We start from the raw sequence: 15,767 nt of genomic DNA, 5'->3' as shown, positions 1-15,767 counted from the left end.
ACATCACCATTGATTATAAGGAAACAGCCTAGACCAACTTATTATGAGGCGGGTGCACAACTGGTTGGAAAAGCTGACTCAGAGAGTCGTTATCAGTGGTTTACAGACAAGCTGGAAGGGCATCATGGGTGGGGTCCCCCGGGGATCAGTCCTGGTTTGGTTCTGTTCAATTTCTTCATCAATGATTTGAATAATGGCATAGGGAGAACACAGATAAAGTTTGCGGACGATACCACGCGGGGATGGGTTACGAGGACTTTGGAGCACAGGATAAGAATTCAAAATGACAAACTGGAGAAATGATCTGCAATAAGAGGATGAAATTCAAGAACGACAAATGCAAAGTACAACACTGAGGAAGGCACAACCCTATGCACAAATACAAAATGGGAAAGGCCTGTCTAGGAAGGAGTCCGGCAGAAAGGGATCGGGGTGGATCGCAAGCTACATAAGAGTCAGCGATGTAACACCACTGCATAAAAAGCAAACACCATTCTGGGATGTATTAGCAGGAGCGATGTAAGCAAGACACTCGTTCATAAGAGGCATATTTCTGGTAAAAAAGTGACGCATCAAAGAGTGGGAGTCGGCTTATAAACGGGTCTACACCAAAATTTGATGATTTTAAACTCTATGGCATCATTGAATTGAATATCTAATACATTGTCGTTTTGTTTACCTGGAGCCGGGGCAGCTCCAGGCCCCAGCACGCCAAGCGTGTGCTTGGGGCGGCAAGCCGCGGGGGACGCTCTCCGAAGCCGCGGAACCAGCGGACCCTCCACAGGCATGCCACCGAAGGCAGCCTGCCTGCTGTGCTTGGGGTGGCAAAATCCCTAGAGCCGCCCCTGCCTGGAGCGTCTGCAGGCATGGAGCCCCTCAACTCCCTGCGGCTGCGGTTCGCCGTTCCAAGCCAATGGGAGCTGAGGGGCTCCATGCCTGCAGATGCTCGACGTAAACAGAACATCCCGACCCGCCAGCGGCTTACCCTGACGGCCGGGAGCCAAAGTTTGCCAACCCCTGAAATATAGGGTCGGCTTATGAAAGGGTCATACCATTTTTGCTATTTTTACCTAACCATCTTGGGGGGTTGGCTTATAAACGAACGGGCTAATGAACGAGTATATACAGGTAATTATTCTGCTCTCCACAGCACAGAAGAGGCCTCAGCCAGAGTATTGTGTCCAGTTCTGGGCACCAAACTTCGGGAAAGATGTGGACAAATTGCAGGAAGTCCAGAGGAGAGCAACGGAAATAATTAAAGGTCCAGAAAACATGACCGAGGAGGGAAGATTGAAAAAAATTGGGTTTGTTTAGTCCAGAGAAGAGATGACTGAGAGGAGACATGAGAACAGTTTTCAAGTACATGAAAGGTTGTCATAAAGAGGAGGGTAATAAATTGTTCTCCTTAACCTGTGAGGATAGGACAAGAAGCAATGGGATTAAACTGCAGCAAGGAAGGTTTAGGTTGGACATTAGGAAAAACTTCCTAACATTCAGGGTGGTTAAGCACTGGCATAAATTGCCCAGGGAGGTTGTGGAATCTCCACCATTGGAGATTGTTAAGAGCCGGTTGGACAAACACCTGTCAGGGATGGTCTAGATCAGGGGTTCTCAGGACACATTTTTTGGTGGCCTCAGAGTTGGCCACTCTCACACTTTTCCCTAAAATACTTTATTTGCTTTAGGAAAAACAAATAAATATGCACACAGACACGTCCAAATCATTGTAATTTGGTTATTGCTAGCTAGTAGGGTTGCCAACTTTCTAATTGCACAAAACCGAACACCCCTGCCCTGCCTCACTCCACCCCTGAGGCTCCCCTGCCCCACCCCCACTCGCTGCATCCCCCCTCCCTCCATCGCTCACTCTCCCCCACCCTCACTCACTTTCACTGGGCTGGGGCAGGTGGTTGGGGTGCAGGAGGGGGGTGAGGGCTCCGGTTGGGGGTGCAGGCTCTGGGGTAGGGCTGGGGATGAGAAGTTTGGGGTACAGGAGAGGGCGCCGGGCTGGGGCAGGGGGTTGGAACGTGGGGGGTATGGGCTCTGGACTGGGGGTGCAGGCTCTGGGTGGGGCCAGAAATGAGGGGTTCAGGGTGTGGGAGATGGCTCTGGGCTGGGGCAGGGGTTGGGGGGCGGGAGGGAGTGTGGGCTCCAGCTGGGGTTGTGGACTCTGGGTGGGGCTGGGGATGAGCGGTTTGGGGTGAAGGAAGGGGCTTCAGGCTGGGATAGGGGTTGAGGTGTGGGAGGGGGTGTGGGCTCTGGGGTGGGGCCATATTTGGGTTTTTGGGGTGCAGGAGAGGGCTATGGCAGGGGTGTTGGGGGAAGGTGCGGCCTCTGGGAGGGAATTCAGCTGGGGCAGGGTGTTGGGGTATGGGAGGAGGTTCAGGATGCGGGGTCCTGGCAGCGGTTACCATGGCCCCCGGGAAGCGAGTGTCAGGTCCTTGCAGCTCCTAGATGCACTGGCAGCAGGGGAGGCTTCACGCGCTGCCCTCGCACCCACAGGCACCACCCCCACAGCTCCCATTGGCCATGGTTCTCGGCCAATGGGAGCTGCAGAGCCGGCACTCAGGGCTAGGGCAGCACATGGAGCCTTTCTGGCTGCCAGAGGCTGAAGGGACCTGGTGGCCACTTCCAGGAGCCACACAGAACTAGGGCAGGCAGGGAGCCTGCCTTAGCACCGCCCCCCGCTGCGCCGGTGATAGACTAACAGACGTATTGGAGCATAAGCTTTCGTGGGTGAATATCCACTTTGTCAGGTGGGTGTCCTTGAGTCTGACGAAGTGGGTATCACCCACGAAAGCTCATGCTCCAATACGTCTGTTAGTCTATAAGGTGCCATAGGACTCTTTGTTGCTTTTTACAGATCCAGACTAACACGGCTACCCCTCTGATACTCTCTATCAGTGTTATAGAGGGGGGGGCAATTTATGAATTTACCCTATATAAGCTTTATACAGAGTAAAACGGATTTATTTGGGGTTTTGGATCTCATCGGGAGCTGGGTGCTAGAGACAGGAGCACTTGTTGAGCTGTTTTCAGTTTAGTCTGCAGCTTTGGGGGTGTGGTTCAGACCCTGGGTCTGTGTTGCAGCAGGCTAGTGTGTCTGGCTCAACAAGGGAGGGTTCTGGAGGCCCAAGCTGGCAGATAAAACGGGCTCAGAGGTAGTCTCAGCACATCAAGTGACAGTCCCAAGAGGGTCTCTGTGACCAAACCCGTCACTATGACATAGTCGGCAGGATCTGTGCACAACTGACTGTTTTGAGACACTGGCAGTGATTTTTTAAGTGAGTTTTGAGTGGCTGGAGAACAGACAAAGTGGTTGCTGGTTTGTTATTTTCTGTTTGTTTATTTTGGGTGAGGGAATTAAGCACAAGAAAGCAGGAAAATGACTATCGATGAGGCAGCTACAAAACTAGGGCCATGGCTACACTTCCAGATGTGCAGCGCTGGGAGTTACAGCTGTGTTCGTACAGCTGTGTAGGGAAAGCGCTGGTACAGGGGCGGCTCTAGAAATTTCGCTGCCCCAAGCAGGGCGGCATGCTGCGGGAGGCCCTCTGCCGGTCGCTGGTCCCGCGGCTCCGGTGGACCTCCCGCAGGCGTGCCTGCGGATGCTGCACTGGAACCGCGGGACCAGCGGACACTCCGCAGGGACGCCTGCGGGAGGTCCACCGGAACCGCCTGCTGCCCTTGCAGCACCGGCAGAGCGCCCCCCGCGGCAAGCCGCCCCAAGCACGCACTTGGCGTGCTGGGGTCAGGAGCCGCTCCTGCACTGGTGTGTGGCCACACTGACAGCTACCAGCGCTGCAGTGTGGCCACATTTGCAGCATTTGCAGCGCTGTTGGGAGTGGTGCACTATGGGCAGCTATCCCAGCGTTCAAGTGGCTGCAACGTGCTTTTCAAAAGAGGGGGGTGGGGTGGAGTGTGACAGGGAGTGGGGGAGAGAGAGAGAGAGTGGATTTTTGGAGCCGACACTGTGTGTCAGCTCCCTGCCTTGCAAAGCCTGCCTTGCAAATTCTGTGTCAGCTCCCTGCCTTGCAAAATTTGACCATTTCCTTGACCCCTCATTCACTCTTAAATGCAAATAGCCTGCAGACCAGATAAGCAGCTGCTCCGACGGACTCCCTTCTCCCCCCCCCCCGCCCGCCGTGCTGTTTCTCTCCTCAAGCAAACACTAGCTGTAGACATTCATCCCCCTGCCTGCCTCATTCACAGCAAACAGGAGCTGTGTTTGTTTTTTAGATAAGCAGCTCCGGGAGCCCGGAGTTCATAACAAAACAAAGAGAGGCATCACAACAAAACAAAGAATGTTATCTGGTACTTAAAGCATTTTGGGAAAGTTCTGGAGGTCAGTTACAGCGTAGTAAGATTAATCACTGTTTATACTTGCTCCCCAGCGCTACATCACCAGCGCTGCACTCGTTATACCCCAAGCAGACCAGGTGTACAGCCAGCGCTGCAGCCAGGGAGATGCAGTGCTGGATGTGCCTTGCAGGTGTGGACAGTTACTAAGTTGCAGCGCTGTAAACCCACCACCTGCGCTGCAACTCTCCAGTGTAGCCAAGCCCTAGAGCTGTCCAGACTGGAAGCAGAAGAGAAGGCAAAGGACTGTGAGTTTCAGATGAGGCTCAAAGAAGCAGAGGCAGCCAGGGAGGAAGCTGCTCACAAAAGAGCCATGGAGTTCATAGAATCATAGAATCTCAGGGTTGGAAGGGACCTCAGGAGGTCATCTAGTCCAACCCCCTGCTCAAAGCAGGACCAAACCCAACTAAATCATCCCAGCCAGGGCTTTGTCAAGCCTGACCTTAAAAACCTCTAAGGAAGGAGATTCCACCACCTCCCTAGGGAACCCATTCCAGTGCTTCACCACCCTACTAGTGAAAAAGTTTTTCCTAAACATCCAACCTAAACCTCCCCCTCTGCAACTTGAGACCATTACTCCTTGTTCTATCATCTTCTACCACTGAGAACAGTCTAGATCCGTCCTCTTTGGAACCCCCTTTCAGGTAGTTGAAAGCAGCTATCAAATCCCCCCTCATTCTTCTCTTCTCCAGACTAAACAATCCCAGTTCCCTCAGCCTCTCCTCATAAGTCATGTGCTCCAGCCCCCTAATCATTTTTGTTGCCCTCTGCTGGACTCTCTCCAATTTATCCACATCCTTCTTGTAGTGTGGGGCCCAAAACTGGACACAGTACTCCAAATGAGGCCTCACCAGTGCCGAGTAGAGGGGAATGATCACATCCCTCGATCTGCTGGAAATGCCCCTACTTATACAACCCAAAATGCCATTAGCCTTCTTGGCAACAAGGGCACACTGTTGACTCATATTCAGCTTTTCGTTCACCGTAACCCCAGGTCCTTTTCTGCAGAACTGCTGCCCAGACATTCGGTCCCTAGTCTGTAGCAGTGCATGGGATTCTTCCGTCCTAAGTGCAGGACTCTGCCCTTGTCCTTGTTGAACCTCATCATATTTCTTTTGGCCCAATCCTCTAATTTGTCTAGATCCCTCTGTATCCTATCCCTACCCTCCAGTGTATCAACCACTCCTCCCAGTTTAGTGTCATCTGCAAACTTGCTAAGGGTGCAGTCCACACCATCCTCCAGATCGTTAATGAAGATATTGAACAAAACCGGCCCCAGCACCGACCCTTGGGGCACTCCACTTGATACCGGCTGCCAACTAGACATGGAACCATTGATCACTATCCATTGAGCCCGACCATCTAGCCAGTTTTCTATCCACCTTACCGTCCATTCATCCAGCCCATACTTCTTTAACTTGCTGGCAAATACTGTGGGAGACTGTATCAAAAGCTTTGCTAAAGTCCAGAAATAGCACATCCACTGCTTTCCCCTCATCCACAGAGCCGGTTATCTCATCATAGAAGGCAATTAGGTTAGTCAGGCATGACTTGCCCTTGGTGAATCCATGCTGACTGTTCCTGATCACTTTCCCCTCCTTTAAGTGGTTCAGAATTGATTCCTTGAGGACCTGTTCCATGATTTTTCCACAGACTGAGGTGAGACTGACTGGCCTGTAGCTCCCTGGATCTTCCTTCTTCCCTTTTTTAAAGATGGGCACTACATTAGCTTTTTTCCAGTCATCCGGGACCTCCCCCGATCACCATGATTTTTCAAAGATAATGGCCAATGGCTCTGCAATCTCATCGGCCAACTCCTTTAGCACCCTTGGATGCAGCGCATCCGGCCCCATGGACTTGTGCTCGTCCAGCTTTTCTAAATAGTCCCGAACTACTTCTTTCTCCACAGAGAGCTGGTCACCTCCTCCCCATACCGTGCTGCAGAGTGCAGCTGTCTGGGAGCTGACCTTGTCTGTGAAGACAGAGGCAAAAAAAGCATTGAGTACACTAGCTTTCTCCACATCCTCTGTCACTAGGTTCCCTCCCTCATTCAACAAGGGGCCCACACTTTCCTTGACTTTCTTCTTGTTGCTAACATACCTGAAGAAACCCTTCTTGTTACTCCTAACATCTCCGGCTAGCTGCAACTCCAAGCGTGATTTGGCCTTCCTGATTTCACTCCTGCATGCCTGAGCAATACTTTTATACTCCTCCCTGGTTATTTGTCCAATCTTCCACTTCTTGTAAGCTGTTTTTTTGTGTTTAAGACGAGCAAGGATTTCACTGTTAAGCCAAGCTGGTCGCCTGCCATATTCATAGAATCATAGAATCATAGAATTCAAGATCAGAAGGGACCATTATGATCATCTAGTCTGACCTCCTGCAAGATGCAGGCCACATAAGCCGATCTACCCACTCCTTTAGCAAGCGACCCCTGCCCCATGCTTCGGAGGAAGGCGAAAAACCTCCAGGGACACTGCCAATCTGACCTGGAGGAAAATTCCTTCCCGACCCCAAATATGGCGGTCAGCTGAACCCCGAGCATGCGGGCAAGACTCTCCAGCTATACCCTCTGGAAAAAGGTTAAGAATATCATATCATTGACCCATTGTACTATTTACCAGTTTGGCACTTAATTGACCTATTGACTAAGCCCGTTATCCTATTATACCATCTCCTCCATAAACTTATCTAGCTTAATCTTAAAGTCATGGAGGTCCTTCGCCCCTACTGTTTCCCTCGGTAGGCTGTTCCAGTATTGCACTCCCCTGATGGTTAGAAACCTTCGTCTAATTTCAAACCTAAATTTCCTGACTGACAATTTATATCCATTTGTCCTCGTGTCTACATTAGCACTGAGCTGAAATAATTCCTCTCCTTCCCTGGTATTTATCCCTCTGATATATTTAAAGAGTGCAATCATATCTCCCCTTATCCTTCTTTTGGTTAAGGATAACAAACCGAGCTCCTCAAGTCTCCTTTCATACGACAGGCCTTCCATTCCTCGGATCATTCTAGTGGCCCTTCTTTGTACCCGTTCCAGTTTTAACTCATCCTTCTTAAACATGGGAGACCAAAACTGCACACAATACTCCAAATGAGGTCTCACCAACGCCTTATATAACGGGACTAGCACTTCCTTATCCCTACTAGAAATACCTCGCCTAATGCAACCCAAGACCGCATTAACTTTTTTAACGGCCACATCACATTGCCTACTCATAGTCATCCTACGATCAACCAGGACTCCCAGGTCCTTCTCCTCCTCCGTTACTTCCAACTGGTGCGTCCCTAGCTTATAACTAAAATTCTTGTTAGTCATCCCTAAATGCATAACCTTACACTTCTCACTATTGAATTTCATCCTGTTACTAATACTCCAGTTTACAAGGTCATCCAAATCTCCCTGGAGGATATCCCGATCCTTCTCCGAATTGGCAATACCTCCCAACTTGGTGTCATCCGCAAACTTTATCAGCCCACTCCTACTCTTGGTTCCCAGGTCAGCAATAAATAGATTGAATAAAATAGGACCCAAAACCGAACCTTGAGGAACTCCACTGGTAACCCCCCTCCAACCCGACAGTTCCCCTTTCAGTACTACCCTCTGCAGTCTCCCCTTTAACCAGCTCCTTATCCACCTCTGGATTTTCATTTCGATCCCCATCTTTTCCAATTTAACCAATAATTCCTCATGCGGTACCGTATCAAACGCCTTACTGAAATCCAGATATATTAGATCCACCGCATTTCCCTTGTCTAAAAAATCTGTTACTTTCTCAAAGAAGGAGATCAGATTGGTTTGGCACGATCTACCTTTCGTAAATCCATGCTGTAATCTATCCCAGTTGCCATCGGCCTCCTGCTCCGTAACCACTCTCTCTTTTAAAATTTTTTCCATTACTTTGCATACTACAGATGTTAAACTAACAGGCCTGTAGTTACCCGGGTCACTTTTTTTCCCCTTCTTGAATATAGGAACTACATTAGCTAATCTCCAGTCAAACGGTACAATCCCCGAATTTAGAGATTTATTAAAAATCATCGCTAACGGGCTAGCAATATCACTCGCCAATTCCCTTAATATTCTAGGATGAAGATTATCCGGGCCCCCCGATTTACTTCCGTTAAGCTGTTCAAGTTTGGCCTCCACCTCAGATACCGTAATGTCTACCCCCATATCTTCATTCCCATCGGTCCCTCTATCACTATTCCTTAGCCCTTCATTAGCCTCATTAAAGACCGAGGCAAAATATTCATTCAGATATTGTGCCATTCCAAGATTATCCCTAATCTCCACTCCGTTTAAAGTTTTAAGCGGTCCCACTTCTTCCTTCTTGGTTTTCTTCCTATTTATATGGCTAAAAAACCTTTTGCTATTGGTTTTAATCCCCTTCGCTAGGTCCATCTCCACCCGTCGCTTTGCCTTTCTCACTGCATCCCTACACCCTCTGACCTCAATAAGGTAGGTTTCTTTGCTGATCCCTCCCATTTTCCACTCCTGGTACGCTTTCTGTTTTTTCTTAATGACCCCTCTAAGACGCTTGGTCATCCAGCTCGGTCTAAAACTGCTACCTACGAGCCGTTTTCCCTTTCTCGGGATACATGGCTCTGACAACTCCTGCAATTTCAACCTGAAGTAACCCCAGGCGTCATCTGCCTTTAGATTCCTAAATATGTTGGTCCAGTCCACTTCCCTAACTAGTCGCCTTAATTTAGTAAAGTTAGCCCTTTTGAAATCGTAAACCCTAGTCTCAGATGCAATATTGATTATCCTCTCATTAATTTTGAAACGAATTAGCTCATGATCACTCGAGCCAAGGTTGTCCCCTACAACTATTTCCTCAACAAGGTCCTCATTACTCACCAAAATCAGATCTAAAATGGCATCCCCCCTCGTTGGTTCAGCAACTACTTGATGGAGGAATTCATCAGCTATTACGTCTAGGAAAAGCTGAGCCCTATTGTTATTACTAGCATTTGTTTCCCAATCTATATCTGGGAAGTTAAAGTCTCCCATGATCAAGCAGTTCCTATTAGTGTTTACCTCCTTAAAAACATTAAAGAGCTCTCTATCCGTCTCCAAGCTAGATCCTGGCGGTCTATAGCACACCCCAATCACTATCCCGGGTGAGGCTCTGGTAGTTTTCTTCCCCAATGTGACCATTGCCCACACAGACTCCGTATTATCCATTGCATTGCTAGTTATTTCATTACATTTCACCTCATTATTGATATACAATGCTACTCCCCCACCTTTACCTTTGCATCGGTCTTTTCTAAACAGCACATACCCTTCCATACCTGTACTCCAGTCATGGCTATCGTTCCACCATGTTTCGGTTATTCCTACGATATCCGGTTTCAATTCTCGGACCAGGAGCTCCAGTTCCTCCATTTTATTACCTAAGCTTCTTGCATTGGTGAACAAACATCCTAACTTTTGCTGTTGGGCTCCTCTCACTCTTTTCACCCCGCTCGGTAGGGACACAGTACTACCAGCATGACCTGTCGATCTAGTATCTGTCCCCCCCCTCTTCCTTACACCTAACCGTCCCCCTCTGGCTATATCTGTTGTTATCTTCTTGTTCTCACTCCCAATGTATAAATTTGGCGTGGAGAGCACCAGGACCTCTCCCAACCGTCTCCCCCCAGTGTCTAGTTTAAAGCTCTTTTAATCAGATGAGCCAGCCTCCCTCCTAGAAGTCTACTTCCTTCCCTACTTAGGTGGAGCCCATCCCGTGAGAACAGTTGTCTGTCCCCAAAAGCCTCCCAGTGCCCATACATCCCAAAGCCCTCCTTGTAACACCACTCTCTCAGCCAACTATTAATCGTCAGGATTCTCTCACCCCTTTGGCGCCCTTCCCTAGGGACAGGTAGGATCCCACTGAAGATCACCTGAGCCTCAATTTCCTTAAGCGTCTTACGCAACCTGGCATAGTCTCCCTTGATCCTGTCTAGCGAGAATCTAGCAGTGTCATTTGTTCCTACATGAAGGATGATCAAAGGGTTCTTACCTGCTCCTCTTAGGATCCTTTTCAACCTCAGGTCCACATCCCGTATTTTAGCGCCCGGTAGACAGCACACCCTTCTGTTCTCCGGATCGGCCCTGGTCACAGGCCTGTCCAACCTTCTCAGTATGGAATCCCCAATCACGTAGACCTGCCTTTGCCTGGGGACAGTGCGGTCCTCTAACCTATCCCCCGTTCCCCCTGGTTGCAAGCTCCTTCCATTCCTATCATCCCTTGTGGTTCCCCTTAAGCCATCCTGTATCCTCCCTGGGCCCAAACTTGGTGCTGTCTCCATAGACTCCTCCCCTCTATCTATGGGACTGGCCGCTCGTCTCTTTTTCCTTGCCCTCCCACCATCAGCTACCATCTTCTTTACCCCTTCCTCATTCTCCAAACCTTCAAACCTGTTCTTTAGCTCTATTTCCCCCTCACTAGCTCTCCTTTTCCTTGGCCTGCTTCTCACAGTCACATGCTTCCACCGCCCATCTTCCTTGTCTGGTGGTCCCCCCTCACTGGCCTTAGCCCCTGCTCCCACCTGTGCCCCTGAGCGTTCCCCTTCGGTTACTGCCTGCCATTGCTCCATCAGCTGCTCGAACCCCCTTCTATTCTCTATCAGGGTTTCTACCTGCAACTCTAGGCCCTGGATCTTTTCCTCCAGCAGCTCTATTAGGCGACACTTCATACATACATAGTACTGCTCTGGGTCCCCTGCTAGAACCAGGTACATACCGCAGCTGCTGCATGCTCTCATCCTGCTGCTTGGCTCATGGCTGCTGCTGTCTCGGCCTCGCTCGGTGCTTGTACCTAAGGAAACACAGGGGACACGGCGCTGCCCCCTTCCTCCTCCCCCTGCAAACTCCCACTCAAACTCCCCTGTTAGCAGCCCTGTTTGCTGCCTCCTGTGCCGCTGCCTGGCTGGGCGGCCGCTTTTATAGGCCCCTCCTAGCCTGGCTCCACCCCCTAATCAGGGCTCAGCCAATCCAGGAATCAGGGCTCAGCCAATCCAGGGTTACTTTTCTTCCTACACATCGGGATGGTTTGTTCCTGCAACCTCAATAAGGATTCTTTAAAATACAGCCAGCTTTCCTCGACTCCTTTCCCCGTCATGTTATTCTCCCAGGGGACCTTGCCCATCAGTTCCCTGAGGGAGTCGAAGTCTGCTTTTCTGAAGTCCAGGGTCTCTGTTCTACTGCTCTCCTTTTTTCCTTGTGTCAGGATCCTGAACTTGACCAAAAAGAGCTTGAAGCCCAGAAAGCTGCCCAGGAGGAGAAGGAAAGAGAGAGGCAGCTAGCCCTGGAGTTAAAAGACCGAGAAATACAGGCCCAAATTGAGACCCAGAAGCATGAACTAGCTGTAATGAAGTAGAAGAGGCAAAACCCTCCAGAATCTGGCTCTACTTCCCCAAAAATCCATAAATGGGAGCGGTTGTATCCGCAGTATGATGAATCCAGTGATATTGGTGAATATCTCATCACCTTTGAGAGACTGTGCACTCTCCTTTCGATTCCTGAAGATCAGAAGATGACCACTTTGGTTGCAAAATTGACTGGGAGAGCTTTGGACATATTTAATAAGATGCCTATTGCTGATACTTCAAACTATGGTAAATTTAAGGAACTAGTTTTGAATCAGTTCCAGATTACATCTGAAACCTACAGGGTGAAATTCAGGAGTCTTAAGAGGGGATCTGAATTAAGTAATGTGGCCTATGTAAATGAAATAAAAGGTTTGTTAGACACAGGGGTGAGGGGAAAAGGCATTACAAGCTTGGAAGAAATGTGTGATTTGGTTACTCAGGAACAGTTCCTGAATATGTACAGTGATGATGTAAAACAGTATTTGTGGGACAAAAAGGTAGGTTCTGTGGGTGAATTAGCTGGGTTTGCGGACTCTTTCGAGCAGTCACAAGCTGCAATTAACCATAAACCACTGGCAGAGGGGTATAGGGTTGATGGAAAGCAGAATCACCGTTTTACCCCTGAGAAAAAGAAGGCTGGGTGTTCACCTCTCCCCCATTCCCCTGTTATTCGTCCCAAGTCTCCTGTACAAGCAGAGGAGCCCAAAAAGTGCTATCATTGTAAGTCCACTGAGCACCTGAGGAATAAATGTCCTTAGCTGAGTGGGAACAGGCACCAGTTAACACATGAAGCTGCTGCTTCTCAGAGCACAGGGGTATCCCAGTCTACTGCCTCTTATCGCACAAAATTTGTAAAGGTTGCTTCTGCACAACCAAGCAGTGAGCATATACATGCTGTTAAGCTTAATGACAAAGTGCTCCAAGGATGGAGAGAGACTGGTGCAGAAATTTCTGTGGTCAGGAGAGACCTGATCCAAGAGAAGGATTTGTTACCAGGAAAAATGGCAGAATTAGAATTGGTCGGAGGTAACAACGTCCTTGCACCTTTAGCTAAGGTACACATGGAAACTGGTGATTAGCAGGCTGAACTGACTGTTGCAGCAGTGGCACACAATTTTGCACCGTTTCTATTGGGGAATGATTTTTTTTTTGATGTGGCAGAATCTGTCCCAGGGTTTGTTAGCAGCAAGAAGGAATCTTATGCTGAAAGCCCCAGGGCGGAGGCTGGAGTCACATGTGCTGCTGGGGGAACAGGAGAGTGTCTCTTTAATTCCTCTGTAGCAGAGGAGAATGCAGCTTTGGGGGAAGGGGTGATCAAAACCAGTTCCTGTAGCCCCTGGGCTCCAGGCAAGCCAGCTCCTGTCCTGTGATCATCTCCCTGGGGGAGGGGGATGTTCCACCTTGTAACAGGGAGGCCGTCCCAGCTGCTGACTGCCAGGAAGTTGCAGGTCAGCAGGGGACAGGTCCTGCCATGGGGTGCACAGAGACATGTATCCCAGCGATGGAAGTTGGGGTCCTGATGCCTGCTGCAGTGGGAACAGACCCCAAGGGCTCTGTAGCTGGGAGCAAGCCCAGCCTGAGTGAAAGGGGGGGATTTTGCTGGCCAGTGAAGGGTCTGCCATAGCTGGTAGCTGTGAGGCCATGACTGGATTAGAGTCTGTTAGGGTATAACCCCCCCTAGATCTGAACTGTGGGCTACAGATGTGGGGACCCACATGAAAGACACACACACCCCCAAGCTTATCCTCTACCAGCTTAAGTTAAAACTTTTTCAAGGCACAGGTTTTTGCCTTGGACAGATATTGCTGCCACCACCAAGTGATTTTTACAAATATTCAGGGAAGGGTCACTTGGAGCCCTATTCCCCCAAAAATATCCCCCCAAGCCTCTTCACCCCCTTTCCTGGGGAGGCTTGAGAATAAAATACCAACCAGTTGCCTTAGCAATGTGAGCACAGACCAACCCCTTGTCTAAGGACTTTGGAATTAAAGGATTTTTTTAAAAAAAGTAAATTTTATTAACAAAGAAAAACATCTGAAAACTCAGACTTTAGGGATTAAACACCAAAAATATTTTTTGGGGGATTCAGTTTAAAGGTTACACGCAAAACAAAAGCCCCTGGGATTAGCACAGAGGAATCCACAAACCAAAAAGATTTCTAATCGCATCTGTCTTAACTTTCTCTGTGCTACTTACATATCTGGGGTTCCGAATGGGGAGTTTCTAGGTATGATGCTGATCATTTCCCACACCTGGCTTAAAGCTTACGGCTGGTTGCTGCCTTCCCCTCTCTCCAGCCTGAGACACAAAGAAAAAACCCACACCCAGCAGTTTTTCAAATTTGAAAGGGTGCAGCCTCCCTATTGGTTCCCCTGGTCAGATGCCAGCTCAGGTTAAGCTTCTCGTAACCTTTTACTGTTGAGACAATTACGGTACAGCTGCTAAGGAGGATTCTCTAGCTACTAACTGGCTGGGTGTCCATAAAAGGGAGCTTTACCTTTCCTCATTTATCACAGGGTCACATTCCCTTCTGGGGGACACAGGAGTGTCTGCCTCAGAGGGGAGCCCAGAGAGGAAAGTCCAGATGGAAGGTGCAGGGGGACAGGGGACTCTGCCCACCTTTTGTAGGGAGGCTTTTCCCCACGAGGGGGGTGAAGGATCTGCATCTGAAATGCCAGACCGCTCACTTGTGGATCAGGTTTTAAGGGAACACGGGGGGTCAGATCTCCTGGAGGGGAGAGTCCACCCAGCTGACCTTTTGGGAACAGAGAGTGGGGTGGCCGAGGGGAATCTTACCCATCCGAAGAAGTGGGTATTCACCCACGAAAGCTCATGCTGCAAAACGTCTGTTAGTCTATAAGGTGCCACAGGATTCTTTGCTGCTTTTACCCATCCAAAGCTCTCCATTGAAGGATGTGGTTCCTGCTATGCTTGTAAGAGAGAAAACTGTCTCTTCAAGGTAGGCAGCAGGAAAACTTTGCATTGGGGGAACTTCACGAGGGGGTGGGGTCCAACACACAGAGATTCCAGAGGGAGGGGCCGAGGGCAGGCATGGTTGCAGTGCACCCTTTCCTTGCCAGAACCTCAAACACATGCCCGTATTGAGAGCCTTCTCCCGAGAGGCAGGAGAATCTGTGTCTGAGCCCCCACCATGGTACACAAAGGGACTGGGAAATCCAGTGGACGCTGGGCAAGCCAGGCTGCGTGAAAGGAGTCTGTCCATCATAAACTAGCTGTTAATCTGTCTTTTGCTACTTCCTCTAGGGGTGAGGACAAAGGAGTTAATACTAATGATTAACCTTTAAAGATGTGGGACATACCTGTGGGGAAAACTTTTGTCCGTGCTAGGAATGGTGACAAGACCTGCTTGTGGGACTGTTGTTTTCAGCTTATACCCATAAACAGGCTGGAAGCTTGGCACAGCAGCAAAAGCATAAAGGCCTACGCTGCTGTGTGGATAGGGAAACTGAGGCACACTGCCTCATGGCTAAATGCCAAGACACCTACACTTTAACAGACATTGCTGCCTGCATTCTGTTAGCTATACTACACCCCAACATGTTTTCAGGCACTTGCGGACCCAGAACCTTGCACGAACATCTATAAATGACATCATGCATACGACAAAGTGGGTATTCACCCACGAAAGCTCATGCTCCAATACGTCGGTTAGTTTATAAGGTGCCACAGGACTCTTTGCTGCTTCTATCATAGGATTTAAAAGTACCGGGAGGGTGTGTAACCAGAGACAAACAGGGATTTTACACGTACTGCCTCCGCCACGGACAGTGTCCAGACTCCGGTAGTAAGCTCATGAGGAGGGTGTGATGTTGCCCTCCATATGTTTTATGGAAATATGCTGATGAGTGTGAATATAGTGTAACTGGAATATGCTTCATGCAAAAGGTCTCTTGTAAGGTATCATTACAACTCTTATAATCTACTGCGTGTGTTCAACCTATTGGTATGAATGTATCATTCTTGGATCTGAAACTAGAAATATAAAGTTTAACTCCGAGGGCCTATTGTCATTATGCAAA

General features: G+C 49.2%; 1 protein-coding gene across 1 annotated transcript in view; it reads right to left on the bottom strand.

The window, feature by feature from the left end:
* Positions 1-14,019, bottom strand: part of LOC123351651 (trypsin-3-like) — a 47,644-nt gene extending 33,625 nt beyond the window's left edge. Inside the window, exon 1 of the mRNA XM_044991145.1 lies at positions 13,924-14,019. Within this exon, the coding sequence (XP_044847080.1) occupies positions 13,924-13,970 (47 nt within the window). The 5' untranslated portion in view covers positions 13,971-14,019. The remainder of the gene's footprint in view (positions 1-13,923) is intronic.
* Between the last annotated feature and the right edge of the window lie 1,748 nt (positions 14,020-15,767).

Source organism: Mauremys mutica, chromosome 17, assembly GCF_020497125.1.
Source record: "Mauremys mutica isolate MM-2020 ecotype Southern chromosome 17, ASM2049712v1, whole genome shotgun sequence".
Classification (NCBI taxonomy): Eukaryota; Metazoa; Chordata; order Testudines; family Geoemydidae; genus Mauremys; species Mauremys mutica.
This window is presented reverse-complemented; position numbering and strand designations above follow the sequence as displayed.